We start from the raw sequence: 24001 nt of genomic DNA, 5'->3' as shown, positions 1-24001 counted from the left end.
CGCGGGGAACGTCCGCCTGCACAACAACGCCATGCACTAACGGCTCGCCACCGAGTACCCACCGATGAAGAAGCGCTGGGTCGTGAGAGTCAGGCGGTACCCTGTACACAAGCATCTGCGAGAATTTATACGACGCATCGCATAGAACCAGTGGGCACGCAAAGTGCGTCAGGTTTGGCATATACACAAAGGGTGCACTTTGTACCCATTGCGGAACAGGACTCTCAGAAGCAGGCGGAGGGAACCCCGAAAAGGTGGAATGTTCGGGAATCCAAAGCGTCAAATGCGTAATTTGCCCTAAAAACGCCAACCCCTCGGGCGTAGACGTCAATGGCTTCCACCTCACCATGGGCCCAGCCAGCGTAACGCGTCGACACTTCCACTCTTGCGCGAAATCCACAGAGGCGTGCGCGAGTCCGTTGTATAAGAGCGATAACGACCTGAAATTCAGCCCTAGGCTCTCGAGCCCGGATAATATTGGATAGAGGAGTGTATAGTCCGTGCCGCTGTGGGCAAGATCATCCACGACGCCGTCCCAGCACTCCGTGCTCCAAAGCCGACGCACGATCATCTTGTAATCAAGCTGGAGCCGGCTGCTGCACTGGCTATATTCCTCTTGGAGGCGGAGGGCGTTAATGAACGCGTGTACGTTTGAGGTAGAGCGGAGGACGACGGTGTGGAGGAGGTAGGGCATCGTTACTTGCCTTATGGCATATGAGACGGAGGCCAGGGCGAGGGCGGTGGAGTAGTACGACGTTTTTGTGGATTTGCCAATGAAAGCCGTTTCGTCCGACACTATAACGGGTGCCGACGCTAAACGAAGGATCTCGAGAGCCAGCTCGATGGAGAGGTCTGTGAACGCAAAATGCATTCTTTTTTCTTCTTCTTTTTCTGCACTTGCGGAGGGGACCTTGTGAGCTCAGGTATTTATATCTGGGCTAGGAACGAAATGGTTGGACGATCGCATTGATTGAGTTTAACGTGCTATGTGGGTGCACAATAGTCCGAAGTTGATGTCGCTGTGGGGATATGACAGCAATGAAGACAATGGAGTTTTGAACGGTGTGATTATGAGAACATGGCAAAACACAAGCGGCGGACATACGTTGGCTGAAGGAGCAACCAGGAAGCAACCATACTTTGTTCGGCGTCTACGGCTGAGATGGGATGAATTATTTAATTGTTGTCATACTTACAAGAAATCGTTGGTCTCCATTCTGTAGTTGACAGCATCTCCGAACTGTTGTTGACAGGATGGAAGGAATAAGCGTCAATTGTTGCAGCTGCTTGAATTCACTTTTCTTGAAGCTTGGTGACGTCGGGATGGCGATACAAAGGCTTCCCCGGTGTAACTACTAGTAGTAGCTGATGATCATGCAGCTATCGAGGTATCGATAGACCAGTTATCAAAACGCTCCGCTTTGAGATTTTGTTTAGTTGGAGCCTCAGGGTGTGCGGAAAGAACCTTACTGGGAATGTGTGGCTATATACGCAACAAGTGGGAAGGCGCGGGAAGGCAGCGGTTGTGAAATGACTGCGGGTAATTGTTTGGTTAGCTCCAAGAATAGATAGTAGTAACCTCGATAGCCGACATGTAAAACGCATCCGGCCGGCCCTTTGTCGGCCTCATCCCCGCTGAGAAACAAAGAAATCATAGAATCGTCCCAGTCAGTCATGGTGGTCACGAAAAAATCACGATTAATTAAAAGCAGAAGGCATACAGGTGGCACAGCAGTACTTGTAAAGTAAAGGAAAATAGAACGATAACCAGTATGGTGAATTTAAAAAGGGGGGAGGCACACTTCTCGTTTATCACGCCCATCCTACTCAATGATATCAGAAAGTCACTATCGAGGATCGCGATTGCAGGCGTTTCGACTGGCATCCGACGCGTTTTCGTGAACGGCGCGACCCCTTTGCTGGGGTCGCTGCGAGCGGTGGCTATCCTGATGACGCCGGTCAGGATCATGCAACGGACCGGGCTGGGGACTGGGTAATCCATTCCCAGCACCTGGAGTGAAGAGTCCGCCGCGATTGATTGAGCTTCGTTCCTTTCGACGGATGTGCGTAGGTGCCGGGAAAGGTTCCGGGAGACCTTGTTCAGGCCCTGAAGAGTAGAATATTTTGGGGCGCCAGGCCTCTCGCTCGTCCATGATGCAAGAATTCTTAAATTTTTCCACGAGTGCCTCCTTTCCTCTATGATAGAGTCAGACAAAAATATTAGGCGAAGATAAAGTACGAACTGGTAGTTGGCGTATGACATTTGAAGCACTTTTTCGCTCGAGAACATGTTCCTAAACGACGAGGGCGTCAAAACAATCGATTGAACGACAACAACTTGACCCACCATCTCTCTCCCAGCTTTTTCTGAGCGAAAACAAGAAGGTCCTCAACTCGAATAAAATTCACGAACGCATAACCAACATTGCATCCTAAGTAGCACAAGAAGGTTAATTCCAACTCCGTTTTAGACGAAAAGACTGACCATTTTGGAAATCCATACGAAGATACAAGAAGTCGATTTTTTTGGGGCAAACTTTTCCAATGTAAGCAACCAAATCCTTGTCACTCATCTTGTTTGGAATATTCTTGATCATGACGGTTGTTCGCGTATCCTGCCCGTCCTGTATGCGGTCTAGATTCAGCTGATTTCTCTCGGGTGTCCCGCTGGGAGCAGTCGCATGGGTTATGGTTGAGGCTGCCTGCTGGAGGGAGGTAACACGGGTAACCGGAGAAGGTGATCGTTGAGCAGATGTACGTTGACCATGGGGGAAGGGCGGCTCCAGTAGAGCTGCTCCCTGCATCTCAGTGGTCACGGGGAAATACTCGACTTGCCGTGGATCAGGCGAGGGTATGTGTCCGGGATAGAAGCCACTCCGCGCAGGAAGGAAACCAGTAGAAATGTCTGGAGACCAGAATGGCCGAGGGATAAAAGAGCCGGCAAGTCCTGAGTACACGCCATTGCTTGCAGCAAGCGCCATTGCCTGCTCGAAGGCCCAGTGAGGCATGACAGGCTGAATGCTTTGACAATCGTGCTCGTAAACAAAGGCAGTGGGTGTGGGAGGTGGATTGACGATGATAGGAGGAACCGGGAGCGGGTGCGAATAAGTCAAACTCGGCGGCGGTGTATGTTGGGGAAAGTATGGAATGATTGACGGGCCTCGCGACGGGCAATATCGACATTCTTGCGTGGGGGTGTAACACACGGTCGTTGCGTCAGGGCGGAGTTCAGCCTCCCACTGCAGTATGGTGCCATCCTGGGTCGATTGGGCCTCAAGTTTATGGGATTCGTTTGTCGGCTGGTAAAGTGATGGGTAAGAATGCCCATCCACGACATCGTCATGGACGTTTCTTGTAAGAGTGGGGGTCTTTGTAATATTGGGTGAATCCCCATTCGCGGGAGACGTATAGAAATATTGTGGGGATCGCGCGCCATGGGTGGGCCCGGAAGTGTTTTGCTCCGCTCCCTCGGTATGACCAAACTGCGTCCGGATTTGCGACTGTTGACCCGCTGGTCCGATGGACAACCCAGGCATTTGATACGACACATCATCACTCTGTACCTTGCGGCCGTAGACGTGGATTCTCATTCCAAACATAGTCTGTTGATCTAGGGCAATAAACGCGTCGTCCGCTTCCCTAAGATCATAGTACTCCACACGAAACGTCTTGGACACTGACTACTCACATCACGTTAATTTGCTTAGGAAGAAGAAAGCATTGAAATACTCACTCCATCTTTTTCGACCTCTTCGCGTGCGAAGGAAAAGGAATAGAGGTCGCCATATGATTTCAGAATGTTTTGGATGGCTCCAACACTGATGGCGTTTCTGTTCGAGTCGCGGTTGCCCTTTTCTTTGTCGACTATAATCTCAACATTTGACTGTTTCCCTGGGGCTGATGCATCCACTCGAGCGGAGATGTAAAAGCTACCGTCACTTGACTCAATGTAAGAGGAATTTCCTATAAGCTGCAGGCCCCGCGTTGAGGAAACACGTCAATGGGAGGATCATGGCATAAACGTACGGAAGTCAACTCCTCCACTGTCAGAAACTGTGTTGTAATCCAACAAATGCCATCTTCTCGTATTTCGTTGCCGATACATTCTTCCAGAGGTCCCTTTCTTGGCACAGACAAACACTCTTTAGCAGCTCTAGCGAGCCGAATGTCGTTAAATATGAAAGGTACGATCCCTTTAGACTTCTGGAACCGATGGTTAACCCCTTTGACGGGCCCATCTTCGGGATGGTAGGACCGAGAAACATGTGCGTTGGGCGAATCGCTCAAAGACGCTGAGAGCCCCGAGACCACCGCAGATTTTAGAACATCCGGAGAGACTTTATCGTTTACGTTGCCGAGCTGTAAGTTCACGGTGAATAGAGGTTCAAAGATATCACAGATTATGGCCAAAAATGATTTTAACGGGAAGTGAAGCGGAAACGCGAGAAAGAAGTGCACACACCAGCAAGAATCTCGTCGACTTTGTGTCGGGATCTCGAATTTCGCTGAAAGTGTCGGCGTCGTCTTTATCGTTGTTTAACTTTTCTCGGTGACTTGCAGAGGAATCTAAACTCGTGGTCGTTCTGATGCTTGAAGAGGGCGTCAACGGCGGAGTAAGTAGAGAAACAGGTTGCTCGCGTTCGCGGCGACGTCGGCGCTGGGGCTTGATGGAATCCGGACCTAGGACGAAGTGGGCATGTGGCTCGGTGGGCACATGTTTTGCACGGAGTCTTGGGGGTTGAATAGACGAGATTGTTGGGGAATGCTTGATCAGCAAATCCTCGTCAGTCGTAGCGGCCGGTGGTGTGGATGGTCGAAGAAAAAAATCTTTGCTCATGATTTCGGGAGGTATGGGACCGGAATGAGGAGGAAACCTATTGGTCCACGCAAGTCGCAAGACTTAAAACGGTGTCGGTTATAAAAGGGATATAAACTAACCAGATATTCGGCAATGAAGGTGAATGTTGGAGCCTCGCTGGATGGATTCGGCCAGTCGGTTGAGATATATCGACTTCGGTAGGAATGGTTTTCAGAGTTGGGGCTCCTAGATCGATGCTGAGGCGTGGCTGAGAGTTGGAGGATGACATGATGAGAAGAAATCGGTGACACGAAATTTCCGCTGAGGACAAAATAAATGTTTATAATGATTCTGGATGGCGGAATAGGGTGTTGCGGGTTAAGGTGTTTAATTGACGTCAAAGACGACCGGGGATACCTAGTCTAGAGCAGGAATTAAAGTGCAGAACACCGGATTAGAGAAGCTGATAGAGAAGTTGCTTCCCGCAGACGATGTGCGAGGATTTGCGGATCTGGTAGTCGAGCTTCTGATGGTAGGCTCGTCGTCAGGTTGATTATAACGAAGTTGAACAGGTAGTAAATTTGTTGCATTAACGTTAGTAATGACGGTGCAACCATGGTCTCTTCCAGAGGAAAAGGGCTGAGATTCCGTTTGTGCTAACCCATTGAAGTGTGCCTCTCTTGTTTGCAAGACGCCGTCCGTTGAGAACGTTTAAGGAGAGTCACCCTGAATCTCACGGAAAGACATGAAAGACATTATCCACGCAAACGAATGAAGACGTTCCTGCGTTGCGTATCAAACCACATCAGGTGTGTATGAAAAGAGTTGGGAGAAGCTCATTATACGTCACCGGCGGCCCAAATCTACCTGCGAAGTTTAATGGCCGTCTCGCTGGATTGATCATTTGATCAAGTTAGGTCACGATGCGCGGTGACCTACCATCTGTTCCCAAAAATGTTATCTCTTAATCTGTGGCTGAATGGAAAGATTTTCGGATAACATACGATGGGGGAGATGATCAGACGCCCGTGGCTCAACGGTGACAGGAATGGTTTTCGTCTCTTGCGCCGTTTGAAGGGAACACGGAACCGCTGAAAAGTGAATAAGGGATCTCCCGCCGAGACAGGGGGAATTCATCGAAGGTATCGTGCTTCTGCTTTTGTTGGTGTTACCTTCGTTTCTTGATGGGTTGGTCAATTCCCTGGTTCGATCTACGACACTCCCATACTCCAAGCAAAGCTACTCGGATGATTCCTCCGTTTTAGCACAGCATGTGGTTTCCAGTTGTAGGCCGAGAAAGCAGATGGAGAAATTGATTTTGTACATTAGATAGGTGGTCGTCGAATGCAGCAGTATGGGGCAACGAGGAATCAATAGTGATAGTGAGGGTGGGGGTAGAAGTGACTGAGTCTGTTGAGGGACTCGAGCATAGTGTGACCGCGTTGAGTCGCCGAGCTCACGTGGCAATTTTTGGCAACTCTCTGACCTTCTCTGACTGGCCTTCATTGACACGGATTCGCCATGCCTCTCTATCAAATGCTATGTATTACAAAACATTATCCAGAATATGTTCGTTCACGTCCGTTAAATCCTCCTACTCCTAACTTTTTGTTGGCAGAAACACATTCGGGAACTCGTACGGCAGTCTGCAATGCACATTATGGCAGTAGGCGGGGTCGTGCGTTCAATTGATTCGTGGGGAACTAGAACGCTCCCACAACGAATGAAACGGCAGGGACCCTATGTCAGTGTCGGAGAGTGAGTCCCCTTCAGAGGTGATTCTCATTCGAAATGTATTTACATTTCGCCACAGCTACTGGACATTACATTTCGATACCAGCCCAGCGACACTAAAAACTCTGAACGGAATCATGCGCAGAGACCCACGTGTGCTGCGATGGACCGTTCTGAAACTAGGCGATAGAGTAGAGGATATTGCAAGGCAGGGTGAACAGATCATTATTGGTCGATCGAATGTGGACGACCTCATCGACTAGGCGAGTTATGCGGGAGACCAACTTCAACCGCTTCGTCGAGTACTTATGCGACATTGATATTGGGCTTCCACCCCCAAGCCATACCCGACTCACTACATTTCCTGATGGGATAATTGTACAGATGGTCGTCGGACCAAATATCACGATATTATGTACTTCACAACAGCATGCAAGCTCTTGACAACATCGACGTCCTGTAAGGTTTCATGTAATTCCTTGTGGGCATGCTCTCCGTCAGGTCCGTCCCGTCGAAGCAACAAAGGCCTGAATCCAGCGTTCAAAGCTCCAAAATAGTCACTGCAAAGTTACTTTTTCAGCCTGATTCAATCGAGAGGATAACAGGCATTAACTGACGCTTTAAGCTCATCTCCGACATGCAAGCAGTGCTCAGGTAAGATTGCAGCCTTTTCACTTCCCATAGCGTTAACTCGCTCTAAAGCACGTATGAAGATTTCTCGGGACGGTTTCTCGACTCCCTCTTCTTCACTTAAAAGTATAGGTTGCACCTCTTTGGGGAAACTAAGATCCTGAAGTACAGCACCTACACAATATCGTAAAAATTAGCCACATTGAACAAAATCTCAAAGGATCACAAACGTATGCGAGAGTCACCATTACTCACAATCGCAGTACGGATACTAAGACTGTGTAGATGCAACACTAAACGAGGAGGATGGCCATTCAAAAATTAAGGAAGAGAAGCTTGCAACTGACTGACTCGTCGGAATAGCATCGTCGAACACTTTGTACCCTTCTTTTGAGCTGAAACGCCTCATGAGAGCGGGTACAATCTCGTGGAGAGATTCTTTCAGGGCTAAGAGAGGCGTCAGAGGAACGTAGTGCGCGCTCGCATTGAAGGTCTCTCACCTTGCTCGTCCGCGCCGGCCCCAAGCGCCGTTCTCCGAATAACCTCTCTCCACCAAGCTTGAGCGCCAACGGAAAATAAGGGATTCTCCTCTTGAACATCTTTCAGCGCTGTTGAGAGTACTTAAATGATCAACGTGGTCAAGGAGGCACATTTTCGACGTACCCACCTTAAACGACCGCTTGATGGAATCCGGATTCAAATTCCCTAAATAAGGAGAGAATATTTGAGAGTATTGGACGTGAATTGGGAGGCGAGGGGTGATGATAGTGTGCAAGGCGTCGAATGTCATGAGTCGAAGAGCCATGAAGAGATACGGCCCGAAATTGCCGGGAAAGACTTACCCTTGTGATGCAGGATTTTACACCCTCAATTGAACCCATCGAACGGAGTTAAAATCTTCGCCTTAAGGTGGCAGTCCCACCCAATAGACAACTGAAATGCTCCTCAGACGATATTTGCGAGAATGCAGGTCTTTTGCGTTTTCACTGGTTAAGTCCGTAAATTATCACCCATGCGGATACCCCGGATTCATCATTCAACCAATACTACCCAGCTGCTGTCTGCTTTCACGAGTATGTAGCGGGGAAACTACTCGTCTTCCTCGACGTCGCCAAACTCAAACATACCAGCCCGATCTCGCTTCGCAACGGCCACAGATTCTTGGAGCTTTTTTGTAACCTGAGGATATGATGCAATATATTTGCAACCTTTGCGATCTATCAAAGCGAGGCCTTCACTCAGTAGGTCTGCGTTGATACAGGCAAGTGGGTCCCGGCTTGCAGATTCCGTCGGGTCCATGAGTCGCAGATGTAGTAGAGACCCTTCTTTGTGGTCAATATTGGCCACAAGCTTTCGACCTTCGCATAGTATTCTGAAACGGTCGATCGCATCGGCATAGTAGTCGCTATCTGGCGAGGCAAACTTGATGAAGCTAAAGATGAATCTTGTTAAACGTCTCCCATTGTTGATTGGCAGCTCAATACCTTAATCGTGCGTCATGTGCCTGGCCTGGTAATGAACGGAATTTGGGGTCGAGTGGCCGAATATTCGAAAAGGCCACAGTGTCCTGATTACCGTAGTCGATGAAGGTTACTTCTGCTTCCTTTTTGATGGGCGATGCACGACGAATTTTCGCTCGGTACCATGCACCGTCAGAGAACTTGGCGGAAACTAGATCGCCACCTTTAGGCACAAAGCCTGGCGGGCTTGCGACTGGTGATTTGTGGTGTATAGAAAAATCGCGCATAAGCTTTTCGAGGGATGCAATGCCTGCCAAAATAACATCAGACAATGAATTCGGAGGCCTCTAAACCTTTCACCTTCTGTGTTCAGGATTTGAACAGAGAAACCAAAACCATTCCTGGTCCGCACGTCACTGATGATCACATCGAGATATTCAGACTTCAGAGGTCCGGTTTCGTTCTTGTCCTCAGGGACTTCGGCAGCCTTCGAGGCCTCTTGGTCATAGTCAGACCAAATCTACAGGAAATAAAACGTCAATTCTTGAGAGAAGTGTTATGGACGAACATTCCGCCTTGCTTCCTTGGCTTCGCTCTAATGATAACAATGATTACCCAGCTACCTCGATGAACGAATGGTCTAACCTCAGCATCGTAGAGCTGACGAGCCCAAGAAAGACCTTCAGCCGAAAAGTCGTGAACGGTTGCGAGTCCTTCCTTAACCAGTGTGATTGCGACGTTTTCCGTCTTATTGAAGTAAAGTGCTCCGATAAACCCTCCAGATTTGTCGATGCTATCGACTTCAAATTCGATATCGCGTTGCATATATCTCCGCGAAGCAAAATCAGCGGATTCAGTACCAAAAGGTTCGCCTTTATCAGAAGGACTGCGCGATGTACGGGGGGCCCGAATACCTGTGCGTGGCATAAGAGACAAGCTCAATGTCGTTTGACCCCTCAAGCCTCACCTCCGAGAACTAGAGTCAAAGTCTGGTTATCCTTTGGTAGAAAAATTCTATGTTTAATGTCAGTATTTGATATTTCGGAGGACAAGTTCAAGAACAAACTTGAACCGTGATCCCGCAGCAACATAGTCGACGACGGCTGGTATTCTACCTGATCGTTTGAATCCGCTGAGGAACTGAGTTGCACGGTTGACTGCCTACACAAAGCATCAAAATATGCTCATCGATGGGAAGTGAATACAGACCTCTGAGATATTTAGAGGTTGTTTTGGCGCAGGAATTTCCTTCCCAGAGTGAATCCCACGTGTCTCGGCAACGGCTCTGCCAGGGTGTTAGGGTATATCAAGACGACTTTGACAACCAGACTGACATTTGCTCTGCTGCCATTAATTTATCATAATCCTGAGAGCGGTCCTCGTCGTCGCGTTTGTGGCGTACGATACTGGCCAACCCTTTTTCAATGAGCTGTTCAGCAATATTCCTGGCAAGAATTAATGATCAAGTGGTGTCAGGTGCATACCAAACCTACGCGCTCTGGCCACCATAGCGAATAGTAGCGCATTCGCGTTCTTCGTAGTCTCCCTCACGAGGGCGAACAAAGTCGACATGAACTTTGACGTGTTTGCCAATAAGTTTCTTGCGAAGGAATTCCTTAGCTTCCTGTGCATAATACGCCTGACGAGGATCCGAAAGTCTGGTGGGGCGATCAATTCAATGAACCTGGACTGAAGGAGACAATGAGGACTCACTTTGGCCCCCTGGTCGAGCTAAGTTGCAAGCGACGCTCTTTGCCCGTATCTTTCTCGACAACAGAAACTTGGTCGCCACTCCACACTCGGACAACAGTCGCGTCAAAAGTCCGGGAGTGTCCGCTACTCGTGGCGCCATCCGCTTTACCTGAGTTCGAGGAGGGGACGGGGGCGTTGGCATATAGACATAGGCGATGCTCCTTGGCATGTTTTTCTGCAGCGCGCAGACGTTCCATGCCACCACTGCTCGCCAGCATACCTGCATGCCAGTCAACGACGCGAGCTAGTCCAGCGGACACTAAGAATTCCGCGACGTTTCCGGCCGGGTGTAGTACTGAATGAAGTCAAAAATCAGGGGATTTCAAGAGGCTAGCATTAACCACAAACCAGTCCCTATGAATATGCTAGCTGAAGGCGGCGCAGTTGGGTTTGCGCTGGATTGGAATGGCGTTGCGGTTGTAGTCGGGAGCGAGAGAATTTGCACGCGAACTGGTCGTTGAAGCAGTCTGGATTCTGTGAAGAATTTGGCCTGTCAAACCAATGACGAAGATGAGCGCGTGCCCACATGCAAAATATGACCGCAGTTTACCTCCTCACCCCAGGGCTCAGATGGCTCGCCTTGCTTCGTGGAAACCTTTGCACTACGTACGCCTGCTAAAGCAATGTTGACCATTTGGTGGTCTCCGTCAGGAATCAGCAACCGGACGCGGAGCGTTGTGCCATCCCTGACCTGCTCGACAATCGCTAAAAGACCGAGATTAATGGGAGTATGGGAAGGGGGAATCTACCATACCATCGAGCAGTTTCCCCTTCCATTCGGTAACAAAGGCTTGTGAATCAACAGGCATGGTGTGATGGACTACGCGTGCCTACGTTTGGAATTAAGACACGCAGCCCGCCGGTAGATCAAGACATCTCACTTGTTGACCATGGGGATTCCAGATACCTTTTCCCGCAGTTCTTGCCTCGTTTTCAATGTCCCTTTTCCTCAGATCCTCTTCTGTAGGTTCTCGCTTGATTTCCTTCAGTTTAGCCCACCCATGCTTAAGAAGCTCCGAACTTAAATCGACTCCATTGATTTCTGCACTCCCCAGATCGCGGGGGATATCATCGTTAGATGGAAGAGAATGGATGGAGGTAAAAGATATTTCTTTTCCTACGGCCATCGCGCGAAGGAATTCGCGAGATTCAAAAGCCCATGGCTAACAATGGGTACTCAGCATCAGGGGGTTGTAGCGCAATTAGCACGCACTTCATCCTCCCTTGTAGATATCCCTGGTCGAGGAGCTGTCAAGTCCGCAAGATGTAGAACCCTACAAATATCGTTCAAACAGTTAGTCTCATAGCCGGCCAAGATCGTGTGACAAGGTGCACACCTTTCCTTTGGAGGTTGACCTTGAGGTCCAGGACGCCCACGTAAAATAAGGGAATCTCCAGAGATAACAGCTGAGCTTCATTGTTAGAATCGGGTTCAAGCTTGAATATATGAAGGAGGATCTACATTTGACGATCTAAACGGATTATAGAAACTTTTGGGTTTCTTGGGAAAATAGGAGATGACTAACCGCTTTCATGGACATGGTTGACGTTTAAAATGTAATTGGATTGTCTTTCAAGAACAGGGTGATGAGAGGAGGCGTTGACGATGTGTCCATTTTTTTTGCCAGCAAAGTAGCGCCTCCACGTTGTGGATCAGGTGACTAAATATGGATGTAGATAACATTTTGCAATCTAACGGGAGAATTGTAGGGATGAGCATGAGGGTATCAATATACGAACGTACATGTGGTAGCGGTACAAACGAATGCAAGTACGGAACAGCGAAACAAACGGCCTAGCGAGAAATGGAAACGATCCTCGAAAGCCTGCGACTAACGTCTTTCAACCATTGACAACTTGTCAGTGAAGATAAATCTTCATCTCCTCCTGGTGAAGTTGACCGCAACCATTCCTTGGCATCGGGAATGTCACAAAGAAACCATGGGTGCTTCTGCGCACAGGTCGCAATTAGCAGTGGAAAGCCCGATGTCAAGGGGCTGACTGACCTTGAGCTCGACGAGAGACATTCTTTTGCTTGGGTTTTTCTGCAACATTCCATCCAACAATTGATCGATAAGAAAACCTTCGCTCGTTGAGTCTTTTGGCCGTCTCCCTCCCGTTTTGACACGCTCAACACCCATGTGTGGGTCCAGAGGCCAATCTTGGGTGCAAATCTGTTTATAGAGCATGAACTCATTATGGTGTATGTTTTCGTTTGCCGAAGTGGGGACGTTGAATGGCGTATGCCCAAAAAGAAGGCAATAAAATGTTATGGCAAGCGACCAGATATCTATTGCCTTCGTTATTGGCGGTCGCTCTTTTGGTACGGGTTCCGTCAAAGCAATTGTAGTGGCCGAATGACTTCCGGCCGAACTTGGCGAGAAGGTTTCCGACGACGCGGAGGACGCAAATTCCACGTTAGCATCTGCAAACCAAACAACCTCAGGTGAGAGGAAAGACGGGGTTCCTATCCTTTTTAGGAGATCAGAATCGGGAAAGAGGGCAGCATCCTCGATAGCATCCCGTGTGCCCTCATGCGTCTTCTTCCAGTGGATAGGTGGTGAAAAGTGAGCGACGCCGAAGTCAATAATCTTTACCGACTGGCGGTCAGTGGTGTAGATTATATTTGCGGGTTTGATATCACGATGTATGATACCTTGGTGATGTACTGGATGCATCTTGAGCAACTGTTCATGATAAGCAAGGAGACGGCGCACAATATTCAAGGCCAAGAATCACGTCTCGCATGATACATCGTATTTGCCTCAACGTCAATATAGGCTCTTGATTGGAATCTGTCCATTCCACCGGTCCTCCTGGAATGTATTCCATTACTGGGGAAAAAAGTTGTCACTGAATGGCAAGAGTATATATTACGCAAACGGGGTCCTGACAAAAACAGCATGGGACATTCAAGAAAAGACTAGAAGGTAAAGATAATCAAGCAACGTGTCTTACCTATGTAGATTTTTTCCTGCCGGGGGTCGTCGATCACTTCCAACAATCGGACCAGGTTTGGGTGTCGACATTTCCTCATGATGGCGATCTCCTTCCTGATGCTGTTCTCCGTGCTGCTCCGGGGATGTTTGTCATGCGTAGACTGTTCCGTTTGTTGATAATTCTTGCGCAGGAGTTTTATTTTGTCGCGAGGGTTGCTGCGCTTTACAGCCTTGACTGCCTAAGTATAAGAAGTTCAGCTGACTCGACGTTGGTACAAAAGCGACGATGACGGACAACTTCGAGGCCGTTGTGATTGTCATCTTTGCATAAATATACGTCTCCGTGTCTCCCTTTCCCAATTTTTATCCCTCGTGAATATTGGTTAAGTTTTCGCCGGCGGTTGTTGGCGGTTTGAAGACAGGTTGTTGTTTGAATTGGTTCAAATGGTTCGAGAGGGTTTGCATCTGGTGAGTCGGACATTGCGAGTTCAAGGACCCGGCCTCATGTATACAAGATGCGTCGCGGGCTGAAAATGTGGGGCTGACCTTGACGTCGGGAGAGGCTTGGCGTCGTCGCGTCATTTATAGCCTAATTAAGCCATCTAACCAGCATCAAATTCGGATACATATGATATTTCATTGCCCCCGCTTCAGGGTTCAGCTCCGTCTCCATCCAAAGTGTAATGATATTCATGATGCATAGTATTGTCGAAGGTACAGATCACAGTTCCACAATTCCATTCTTTATTCCATCGCAGAATCTGGCCGTCATATTGATGCAGCCAATGCACGGCAGGTAATGGGACCCGCATCGATATCAAGGCAGTTCGCTCTTCTGGCAAAGCAAAGCCATTCCGGGCAGCTTGTCATGAAGGAAGCGACGGCCTTGGGCACAGGTGGACACACTGAGGGGCAGCTGACCACATTCATGCAAGTGGAGACGGTCAACAAGGACGTGATGCAAGGTTGGCTGCGAGCGTGTTATCCAACATATCGAATCTTGATGGCTCCAGCGCGATTGCGAGCTTCGAGCGCTATGATAAAGATAAAGATGAAGCATCCTGCTCTGCGACTATGAGAAGAACCGACCTCTCAGCTCTTCAGCTTCTTCTCGTTGTTCATAATCGAGGACGAGTCGCTTCAAATGTTGTTGCTCGACCTTGTCTTGTAATTGTGCAGATCGAGTGTGTACAGCCAATGCCGATTCGGACGGGACAGCAAGTTGACGCATCTACCAAAAATAACGTGAAGACCAAGAACTGACTGAGAACTGACCACAAACCAGCTGCTTATTGCCACGTTTCGTAATAACTGTGAAGTTGGTCATGTTATGCCCGTTAGCCGAATCACCGGCCGTATCGTCGTCAACATCGTCCGTTCGCTTCTTTCTTGCAGCTGGAGGAAGGACAGCCGAATCCCAAAGCGCCAAAGCAGTCTTCTTGTCCACTTTTCGTGATTCAGCTGAATTATCAGTGACTAATTTTGCGAGCTCTTTCGCAAATTCAGCGTCAGCTTCTTCAGAGGGGCCAAGGTTGTCCTGCGAACTATTGCTGGCCGAAAGGACAATTTCCTGATCTGGCGACGGGGCACGTTCGTCCATCTGCGTTTTAGTGTGTTACTCAAAGTTGTCTCAATCTCGGCGAATTGACAAACCGGTGAGTCTTGTTCACCAAGATCTTCCTCCTCCTCCTCGGCTTGCTGCTCTTCGTCCCGTCGTTCACCCTCTTCACCACTGTCATCACCGCTGTCATCACCACTGCCTAAGTCGTTCAGTTAGCTATCAATGAGAGCATTCCCTGGATAAGTTATGCCTTACCGGTTGTTTGAAAAGTGGAATTAAACATATCGTCGACTGCTATGGCCGCTTGCTCAAGAGTTGTTGCCATTTCTAACTTGGGCCTGACAGCCTCAAGTGAGTCTGTGAGCATAAAGTCCACATCCATGGGCAACGACTCTTTGCATAGGACATAATACTGGAAAGTTTCTCAAAATAAATTTCTGACAAGGAGGAGCTGCCTTACCTGGAAGAAAGTCAAAAAATTGTCCAATTTCTTCTTCTGCGTTCCTCGGTCAAAACACATCCCACAGGTATCCAGGAGGACGCAGACAAGTCGAACGCGGAAGAAATCGTCGGGCATGTCGAGAGGGACTACTTGATGTGGGAGTGGTCTTCCGTCAGCTGCGTACACCATTAGAGATGAATTTCAAGTTGATGGAAAATACGCACGATGGCCGAATGTTACAATAGACCAGAGAGTATCGAAAATGATTCCCGAGCTAAGGAGGCGATAGATATATAGCTCTCCGAGATATTTCACGGTTGCTACTCTTCTCTGATTTGTGCTGTAGATATTTTGTTCCAAACCCCTTCGCACGTCTTCGAGTACTTGATCGACCACGGCAATGGCGAAGGTTGGTCGGTACCTTTGCAGATCGTATGTCAACATAGCCAACAGACTGATGTTACCGTATTTGATTTTCCAAGACTTCGTGAACACTTTGTGGAGGATTCGCCGCACCTCATCGTTCTCCCAATCCAGTTTACGCACTAATTTGAGAACTTTGTCAATGGTCCTCTTGGCCAAAACATCGTAAATCAGATGGCGGATAAAAAGTTCCATGGGGGTTCGGAGCTTCTCCTGCCTTGGAGCCCGCTCAGGAGGATTACACTGGAAAAGGTCATTTGTCTGTTTTTATAGACTAACCATGATTATTCACCTGGTAATAGGCGTTCTCCAACAACAACAACTGACGTTGGTCAAAATGCTGCATACTTTGTTTTCGCCTCATCAGTTCCAACTGTCCTCGAGATCAGTTTCATCCGGTATGAAGGGGGGGATGCTGTACCATAGTTCCGAATCTCTCGCTAGTATCTTCACTCCTAAGCAAAAATCTACCACATCCTTCTAATAGCAAAGCAATATTCTCCACGTTGGTTCCCGAAAAATCATCCAAGCAGACTTTGAACATGTGAAGAATAACGTGAGGGGGTACAATTCGGAATTTGGTCAAGTTTGAAAGAAAGATGATGTTCTAGTCTGGGGTTGAAGAAAGAGCAACGGGTTCTGCGAATGAGACTTACTTTGAGTCTGACTTCTGCCAGCTCCTTCAGAACATTTTTCTTCCTTTGAAGATAGCGGAATTCTTCGTCGAGCTGCCGGACACCGTGAGGTACAGTCGGGTGACGCTAAAGGAAACGCTGACCGTCGCTACAACCTCGGTGCCAATATCCGGCATGTACTTATTTAGCGTCGCAATAAGTCGTGAATAATGCGGTAAAAGATCAGTTCGATTCTTCGGCACTTGCGACATGAACTGCATTTAAATTGGATAACGGGTCCTTGCGGAAGTGGGTCAACGCACCTTTACAAGGCGCCTTCGCGCGGCCTTAGAGTTCAGAAAAGCAAAATCAATCGCAGCTTGATCAATCAGAGCACGGTTGGTAGCATCTGGAAGCCGAACAAGAAGGGCTGTCAATAACTGAGAGGGGCCTTGAGGAGCGAGTTGAGGTGAAAGTGGCGGTGTTGTCGCTCTTGGCGTTCCAGCTGTCGGAGTTGTAGCGCTATATGCAAGGAGGAGGATGAGAGTGCGGTGAGCAGATGAGCGTAACCCTTACTCTTCCCCTTCATCCAATTTGGATTCAGCGATTTCATTGCCGCCATTGATATTTGGCCCGTTTCCACCATCCGCGAGTTTCTCTAATTCCTCTTCCAACTTCCTTACCTCGTCCTTTTCCCGGTCCACCCTCTCTTTCTCCTTCTCCTTGCTAATCTCCTCTTCGCTGTCGCTTGAATCATCGATCCCTAAAACGCTGCTTGGAACAAAGTCTTTCAAGTCCTGAACATCTTCAAAAAATCGACGTTCCTCCTCGTCTTCCCACTTTCCGCCAGTTATGATCACTTCGTCAGTATCCCCCAGGAGTGAACTCGAATTCGCGCCGATCTGAATAGAATCCGATTTTTGTGACATCGTGGGAAGCGAGGGAAGGGGAAGGTAAAGCAGTTCGGACAAAGACTGGCAACTGGCCAAGAGCTTTTCGTAGCCTTTCGTCATTTTTTCGTAGGCTTGCTGACGATCTTCGAAGATTTCACCGGAACGAATATAGGCTTCATGATTTCGTTTATCTTGTTCTTGAAGCCGCTAAGTTTTCCAATTGAGCATCGAGGATTCGGACGATAAAACAACTTACTTTATGCTCAATTACCAATTTCTTGCAGACGTTATCAAAATACCCTTCACACATACGCTTGAAACGGTCACGTATATCACGCTCGACCAACTCATCCTCTTCTTTAAAGATAGGCGGAAATTGGCCTCCCGCATCCTCGTCGTCTGTTGGCGAGTTGGAATTGTTTGGAATTTGTTTGTGCGTGGCAGGTGCAACCACCCCGAGATAAGGCCGGGAATATGACTTCAAAAAAGTTGTGAGTAATGGTAGAGATGACAGGGTGGGATCGTTGGATAGCTTTATACCGAGTTAGTCTCCGCGACACACACTCAAGCAAAACATACCAGATCTTTCACCGCCTTCATGACCCACTCGGCGCCACTCCTTTCTGAGCTGTCCTTAATTATGCCAACCAAAGCAAGTTCTGAACAAACTCGAAGGATAGGACGCTGACGTATAATCCTAGCGTTGTCTTCCTTCTCCCTCTGCTCTGGTGCTATACTGGTCAGAGACGCCCGTGAGGGTGGACTGATGGCCACGGACAACGCAGATACAAACTCGGGAGTAAACGTCTTCGGAAAGCGGCGATGCAGAGGGGAGATGATCTAGAACAGTCATCGACACTCTCCTCGGGCATTGGGCATTTTAGTATGTACCTCAACTGCCCCCCAAACGTCTTTCTCGGTCTTACATCGCGAGAGACCTTCGACCACAGCCCCAGCTATTTCGTCGATATATTTCTCCAACGACAGAGAATCAATATCTTTCAAGATTTGCTCCTTGTTGTCTGCCGCCATTGACTGACGAATTCGTTTGATAAGAGCGGTATGGCGCTTTAACGATGAGTCTAATTTTTCCGACTCTAATTGGAAAACCTGATATTATGAATATGTCCCAGCGCGGTATGCAAGTTGCATACCTTGTAGACGATGAGTGGCGTTGAGCTCCTTCAGCTTGATCCGCCTGACGTGGCGAGCCCTCTCGTCGTCTAACCTTGATTGAATTCCATTTTGTGCCGATTCCATTGAAAGTCGGCGCTCTTGTATGTGGCTCGTCGATGGCGGGTGGAGTACCAGTCACTCTGTTGAAGGGACCGAGATGCAATCAAGAATCTTATGTAATCAACTTATCCTTTAACCTTGGTGATCTTGGCAACATTCTGACTTGGAAATATGGACGACTCTGACGACTATCCAGACGACTTTATCTTCGATGAACAAACCCTTGCAATTTTGGACCAGGAGGAACAAAAGTATCTTACTCAATCTAGTAGCCTTGTTCCAGTGACTAAGAAGCTCAAGACAAGTACCGGCTGGAAGCCAGGCATTGGTGCACGCACGATTTCCCATGACAATCTCGACGACTTACCAGAGATTTCGTTACATGGAGATGGCACGTATGGCGTCAAACCCACTGGTGCGAAACGTTCTACCGTTGGCTCGCCCTTAGCTCCAGCCCACCTCCACGAAGCGAACTCTGCGGTTTACCAACCTGCAGAAGTACCGCCTTTGCGGTTTCCTTCTGTTCACCTCTCACAAAATCAAAGGCAACTCTCATCCCATCAACATACAAAGCCCATATCAGCTATCGCGTCGTCAGCGAAACGGACGACCAGTAGTCCCTCAGGCATTATGTCACTCGCACCTGCTGCGCACCCACTCGAGGGTCAAATGTTAGAGTATCAGAAAAAATTGGACGAGGTCGGATTCAAGCATCAGCATCTCAATGTCTTTGGATACCGAAACAATATCATTTCCAGCTGCGCGAAGAAAACACCAGAATACAAACTGCTTTGAAGGAAGCGTTAGATGCGAGGATAGCCAAGGAGGGCGAAGTGAGCATCCTCAGGAAGTCCATTGAAAAGGTGAGACGCTGGGTTGGTATCAGCTACACAATGGATTAACCTTCTCGGCCGCTCAGACCTCCCAAAATCACTCAGCTCAGATAACTAAGCTCAAAATGGCCAAAGATGAGGCTGATGCAAAGAGGGTTCAATTGCAAAAAGAGTTGAAGGAGGAGATGGAGAGCTTGAAAACCCAGTACATCTTCAAAGTGAGCACCTCTCTCAGCACCAGAGAAATTCTCACCTCCTCACCAGCAACACGAATTAGAAGCGTCCCTTCGTAAACCTCCTATGTCCTCCCGTTCTAAGAAAATTCTTCGAGAACCGCCCTCTACTCCTTTAGTTATACCAGTCCAGATGCGCAATTGGAATTCTAACGATTATGAACAGGGCCCCTCCAAAAGCTTTTCTCAAGAAACACCTTTGAAGCCGCAACGCCTACCTTCATTGAGGGAATCTCCGAGTCGGTCTCGCTTATCCCCTTCGAAAATGAAAAAACCTGGAATGCTGCCCGGATTTCAGAATTCTTTTGCCGCATCCACACCTCTACGTCCAACGAAGTCTCGTGCCAATAAGGGAAAGGCGAAGGCAGAAGATGATGATTCGTTTTTTCATGACTTACGGTCCCCAAGCCGCTCACAGCGTAATGCACAACGCTTCAGCAGTCCACCACCTCTCCGCCAACAAAATGACTTTGACCGTATGCTAGACACTGATACTGTGGTGCAACCCCCTGCCGGCCACACAGTTCCGACTTCACTCCGAGTTTTGGATGACGATGGTGATGCCGTTATGGCGGAAGATAGCGAGGGAGAAGTGACGTTGGAAGAATTAAACTTCCTTGGTCCGACAAACTGGAAAGCTGAGGTCCAGGTTTTCCGCGTATCAAATTTGAAAAAATCTAAATTCGCCCACTGTAGCTGTGCCAGATAATTTTGACGCACGCTCGTCCCAAACTCGGGGAAATCACTTTTCAAGTGCTTCTTGGTGTTTCCCTCGCTGTCGTCGAGACCGACAGGCTAGCTGAAGATTACGCTATCGCTTGCTCGAAGGTTCTTCAAACTGTTGCAAACACATCCACGGACAGTAATTACAACCTCTCATTGGACGCCATATGTCAATCTTTGTTCATGATTGCCACCATTCTAAGCACTGCCGATCAGGTGAGTGCCACTTTTCGTCACCCACGATGCGCCGTTCTAATGTCCTTCCAAGCTTTTGCCACTTGCAAGCTTGCTGAACCTTCTTTCTGTTCTCGTCTATTCCTTGCCAGGATTCACAGTATCCTTCTTTTCACATCAAGAAAAGCCGGAAGATCGTTCCTCTTTTATTAACTTCCTGTGCACTTTGATCGTTAAGAAGCTAGCTCCATCGGCGACCCACATACATAAAGACGACCTCGCTGACGAGGTTTTGCTCCTCCTGCAGTCGTTGTGCCACAACACCCCTGATGATCTTGTTCCGAGGTGAGTAGTTTCTATATCTCACATCGAATTGACGAATCCTGGGCCATGTAATAGTCTCGCGGCCATACCTAGCCACCAAGAGGCTATGACGACTATTCTTGATCCCAAACAACCTTCGTGGCTCTTGGCCAAGGCTTGCAAACTTTTAGCCCTTCTTTCTACTCGTAAATTGTGCTCATTTTCGAGATGTTCCTCTTCGTTTACCAATACAACAGACCATGTGCTTTTCCGATCGCTACTGTCCAACCCTGGCTCTGGAAGACTAGATGAACGGACGGAAGACGAAGAGCAAAAAAGTATCTACGTCGAGCGATTATGCTTACACTTGATCGATTTCGATCGACAAGACCCAGACGTATGTCAACTTTCTTCCTGTCGATCTCCTCATAACGCGGCTTTCTAGTCAAGAGATCTAAAAAAATCAATTCTACAATTCTTTGCACAATTATCCATTTCGCATTTAGACGCCCACACCATACTCGTGGAATCGTATTCACTTATGCCATCGCTTGTGTTGTGTCTGACCGAACTGACCACCCCTCTATGGGAAGACGCCAAGCACTTGATGTCATCACAGGAAGCAACGGCGTCGTGAGTTATCTTAATATACGATGTCGTAACGAAATAACGCTATTCCTCTTTCCAAGCATCATTCGCACAACAAACCAGACGCTTTTTCTTATCCATCATCTCGTGTTCAGCACAGACCCCGCGCTTAATTTGCGCTATCAACTCCAGCGTGCAACAAACAGGGTTTTTAGTAATATTATCCACATGTTTATCGTGACCCTCGGGAGGTTGAGCTATGCAGACCCACCCGAATGGGCTGATAGTCAAGGGCGATATGAACTGGAGACTTTATCTGGTACGTCATTATGCTCCAGTTAAACAATCAATATCAAACCATCCGGGGAACATCTAGAAATGTCCAGAGATATACTGGAGCTCGTTGTCGATGGGCCTGAAGGAGATAGTATTTGGGCCGCATTTCAGGTGGAACCCGAGCCAGGGAGTGCAGTTGATGATGAGGAATTAGAAGCAAGGCGAATAATGGATGGTGATGGATGAACATGACCTCGCCGACCAGCGAGGCTTCCATGTCGAGGCAGACAACCTTTCTTCTAGTTAGCTCATCCAGAACTCGCTACTATTTCTTGGGACAACCTCTGATTCCAGAGGGCAAGTTGATTACTTAGTGCGACAAGGGACATATGTTATCTAAGGCCCACGAGCAATTGTGAGTGTCTTGTTGGTCTCACGGCTGAGTCTGATGTAAAGGGGGGGCTTGAATTTGGAATCGCAAGCCTCCCAACAGATTTGTACGGCGACAGTTCTTTGCAAGTTATCCTGTCCGGCAAAAAACAGATCAAGTCTCGTTACAGATCACGATCACAGATCTGTGAGATCTGCAATCGTCATATCGTACAATAGCGTACAATTGTGCTACAACTTGCCTACAACTGCATATCCTACAGTGATGGTACAGAAAGAAAGTTGTGCCGCAAGAAAGGTATTGATTTACAGTGCTTGAGTTAATCCGTCAGACGCAGAAGATCGTGCCAATGTAAAGCCCCTCATAAGGTCCCAACTTTCAAAAGCTATGAGTTCGTTCCTCGCTACGACAATATCGTGGTGAAGACTTACATGATTTAAGATGTTCCCGGCTAGCACATTGGGTACAGACTGGATTTGACACTGGGAGTCGGTGGCGTCATCGTCCCCTTTGAGAGTTAGGAAAATAATGAGCCTATTATTTGGTTATAACTTCATCTCTGACACTTACCAGAACATGCAACAGCATTCCCAGGAGAAATAAGATGGATTTCCCCATGAGGATGAGAATAGCCCAGGAACCTTCCCGGAACGATGGGTACAATGTCTATGCAAGAGCATTCGAAGTGAGGATGGCAGAGGTAGATGCGACAGCTGAAACAACATACCCATTTGGCTGTTTATACGCCTAAGGTCAGGAAGCTAGGACACGATGAGATTGATCTATATGCTTGGGCACGAAGGACAATATTTTACCATGGAGTTGACAAGCTGGGCAAATGCTGGATTCCCGATACGAGGCAAGCCATAAGTGACAACCTTGAATGATGTGCTCGCAGGTAAATTCATCTTCAAGTATATCCCGTCGAGCGTAGATAACACGCCGCCAAGAGAATGTCCAACCTAGCGACAAAACTGATCAGTCCGAGCAATAAATAGAAGGCTACTCGGACACTGACAAGCGTTATACTTTGCGTATTCTTGGAAGCCATCAGATTTTTGACCTCGGCTAGTATCTTCGCAGCAGTTAAAGCATGCTCGTCCCTGAATCCAGCGTGGACTTGAACACTCGAAGAAATTCCAGGGAAAAGTTTATTATCAAGCGGGGACAGGAGAATGTTGACATCAGTGAGGACGGACATGCTAGTATTTAAATGTTGAGTCAGGGTCATATCATGCTGTGGGCCGACTCCACGTACAATTTCGTAGGATCTGTGCCTTCATGAGCGACGACGATCGTGTTCTGAGCTGGCCAAAACCCAACGAAGTCTGGAAATGGAGTTGGTCTTTTAGAGAAGAACGAAATAAGATTGACACTGACAAATTTGAACGGCATTCCCATCCCCTCCAATGAGGGTTGGCTGAAAACCGGGTAGGGCCTTACAAATCGCTGTTAAATATGTCAACCTTTTGGTCGGCATAGAGAAAGAAAATAAGAATGACTTACTTCCACAATTCCACCCATTGAGTTTGCTAGTCGGGCAATACGCGGCACGGGCAAACTGAGTGTATGGCGCGAGGCTGGCAAGGTCAGCGGCGGAAAGGGCGCTGACACTCCGATCCTCAAGGTGGGCGCGCGCTGGTGCGGCTGCGGAAATTTTGAGGAGAGAAATGAAAGGAAGGAGAAAGAGAAATGGCAACATGTCGGCAGCGATAGTTGGGAAAGATTTGAAGGGTACAAGTGGACCGACGAGTGATAACCGTCCCTTGCATAATTTGCGTGGTTTATAGCTCTGGCAAGCGATCTCAGTCTCGTTGAAAAAAAGGTCATCAGGTCGCCGTAAAATTTGCTTCAGCATGGTACCGCGGCCTCATTATAGCGGTTAATAATAGAGACGACCTTATCGCTCTGAAAATAACGGGAGAGTAGTCTTGAGGCGTTGCGCAGATCGTTGTGATTGCGTGGACCAGGTCACACGAGTAATCACCCGAGATTCTT

The 24001-nt window shown here is 48.2% G+C and overlaps 9 protein-coding genes across 9 annotated transcripts; 2 read left to right on the top strand and 7 right to left on the bottom strand.

Annotated features, from left to right (window-relative positions):
- Positions 1–224: 224 nt before the first annotated feature.
- On the bottom strand, positions 225–871 carry MISSP21.9 (ectomycorrhiza-regulated small secreted protein; the record flags this gene model as incomplete). Its single annotated transcript, XM_001880111.1, has 2 exons — positions 225–506; positions 566–871. 2 exons carry the CDS (start codon positions 869–871, stop codon positions 225–227), a joined length of 588 nt encoding a protein of 195 aa, XP_001880146.1.
- Positions 872–1847: 976 nt separating this feature from the next.
- Positions 1848–5087, bottom strand: LACBIDRAFT_326397 (uncharacterized protein; the record flags this gene model as incomplete). Its single annotated transcript, XM_001880110.1, has 8 exons — positions 1848–2196; positions 2244–2294; positions 2348–2432; positions 2486–3680; positions 3734–3970; positions 4027–4359; positions 4463–4874; positions 4939–5087. 8 exons carry the CDS (start codon positions 5085–5087, stop codon positions 1848–1850), a joined length of 2811 nt encoding a protein of 936 aa, XP_001880145.1.
- A 1232-nt stretch (positions 5088–6319) lies between these two features.
- On the top strand, positions 6320–6795 carry LACBIDRAFT_319863 (uncharacterized protein; the record flags this gene model as incomplete). Its single annotated transcript, XM_001880346.1, has 3 exons — positions 6320–6367; positions 6417–6556; positions 6612–6795. 3 exons carry the CDS (start codon positions 6320–6322, stop codon positions 6793–6795), a joined length of 372 nt encoding a protein of 123 aa, XP_001880381.1.
- Positions 6796–6935: 140 nt separating this feature from the next.
- On the bottom strand, positions 6936–7967 carry LACBIDRAFT_296293 (uncharacterized protein; the record flags this gene model as incomplete). Its single annotated transcript, XM_001880109.1, has 6 exons — positions 6936–7092; positions 7150–7336; positions 7393–7455; positions 7514–7609; positions 7663–7770; positions 7826–7967. 6 exons carry the CDS (start codon positions 7965–7967, stop codon positions 6936–6938), a joined length of 753 nt encoding a protein of 250 aa, XP_001880144.1.
- Positions 7968–8251: 284 nt separating this feature from the next.
- On the bottom strand, positions 8252–11915 carry LACBIDRAFT_296292 (uncharacterized protein; the record flags this gene model as incomplete). The annotated part of the gene is made up of 18 exons (XM_001880108.1): positions 8252–8594; positions 8647–8932; positions 8983–9142; positions 9191–9217; positions 9268–9536; positions 9590–9636; positions 9689–9783; positions 9832–9907; positions 9957–10067; positions 10116–10280; positions 10336–10669; positions 10723–10864; positions 10925–11079; positions 11129–11204; positions 11256–11537; positions 11588–11781; positions 11837–11846; positions 11901–11915. 18 exons carry the CDS (start codon positions 11913–11915, stop codon positions 8252–8254), a joined length of 2787 nt encoding a protein of 928 aa, XP_001880143.1.
- Positions 11916–12605: 690 nt separating this feature from the next.
- Positions 12606–13450, bottom strand: LACBIDRAFT_162730 (uncharacterized protein; the record flags this gene model as incomplete). Its single annotated transcript, XM_001880107.1, has 5 exons — positions 12606–12689; positions 12792–12905; positions 12951–13042; positions 13092–13208; positions 13333–13450. Coding segments are annotated over 5 exons (525 nt in total), but the record flags the coding sequence as incomplete, so codon positions are not given.
- A 935-nt stretch (positions 13451–14385) lies between these two features.
- Positions 14386–18332, bottom strand: LACBIDRAFT_249126 (uncharacterized protein; the record flags this gene model as incomplete). Its single annotated transcript, XM_001880106.1, has 15 exons — positions 14386–14544; positions 14596–14888; positions 14963–15073; positions 15130–15286; positions 15335–15492; positions 15541–15982; positions 16032–16112; positions 16161–16346; positions 16396–16467; positions 16518–16628; positions 16677–16845; positions 17029–17453; positions 17503–17778; positions 17826–18086; positions 18138–18332. Coding segments are annotated over 15 exons (3096 nt in total), but the record flags the coding sequence as incomplete, so codon positions are not given.
- Positions 18333–19615: 1283 nt separating this feature from the next.
- On the top strand, positions 19616–21858 carry LACBIDRAFT_296288 (uncharacterized protein; the record flags this gene model as incomplete). Its single annotated transcript, XM_001880345.1, has 7 exons — positions 19616–20191; positions 20245–20487; positions 20540–20790; positions 20845–21145; positions 21194–21381; positions 21438–21655; positions 21713–21858. The coding sequence occupies 7 exons, from the start codon at positions 19616–19618 to the stop codon at positions 21856–21858; spliced, it is 1923 nt and encodes a 640-aa protein (XP_001880380.1).
- Positions 21859–22308: 450 nt separating this feature from the next.
- Positions 22309–23705, bottom strand: LACBIDRAFT_296287 (uncharacterized protein; the record flags this gene model as incomplete). Its single annotated transcript, XM_001880105.1, has 8 exons — positions 22309–22511; positions 22574–22669; positions 22731–22764; positions 22819–22965; positions 23022–23205; positions 23262–23331; positions 23384–23452; positions 23510–23705. The coding sequence occupies 8 exons, from the start codon at positions 23703–23705 to the stop codon at positions 22309–22311; spliced, it is 999 nt and encodes a 332-aa protein (XP_001880140.1).
- Positions 23706–24001: the final 296 nt, after the last annotated feature.

This window comes from Laccaria bicolor, genomic scaffold (genome assembly GCF_000143565.1).
Source record: "Laccaria bicolor S238N-H82 LACBIscaffold_10 genomic scaffold, whole genome shotgun sequence".
In the NCBI taxonomy this organism is placed as follows: domain Eukaryota; kingdom Fungi; phylum Basidiomycota; class Agaricomycetes; order Agaricales; family Hydnangiaceae; genus Laccaria; species Laccaria bicolor.
This window is presented reverse-complemented; position numbering and strand designations above follow the sequence as displayed.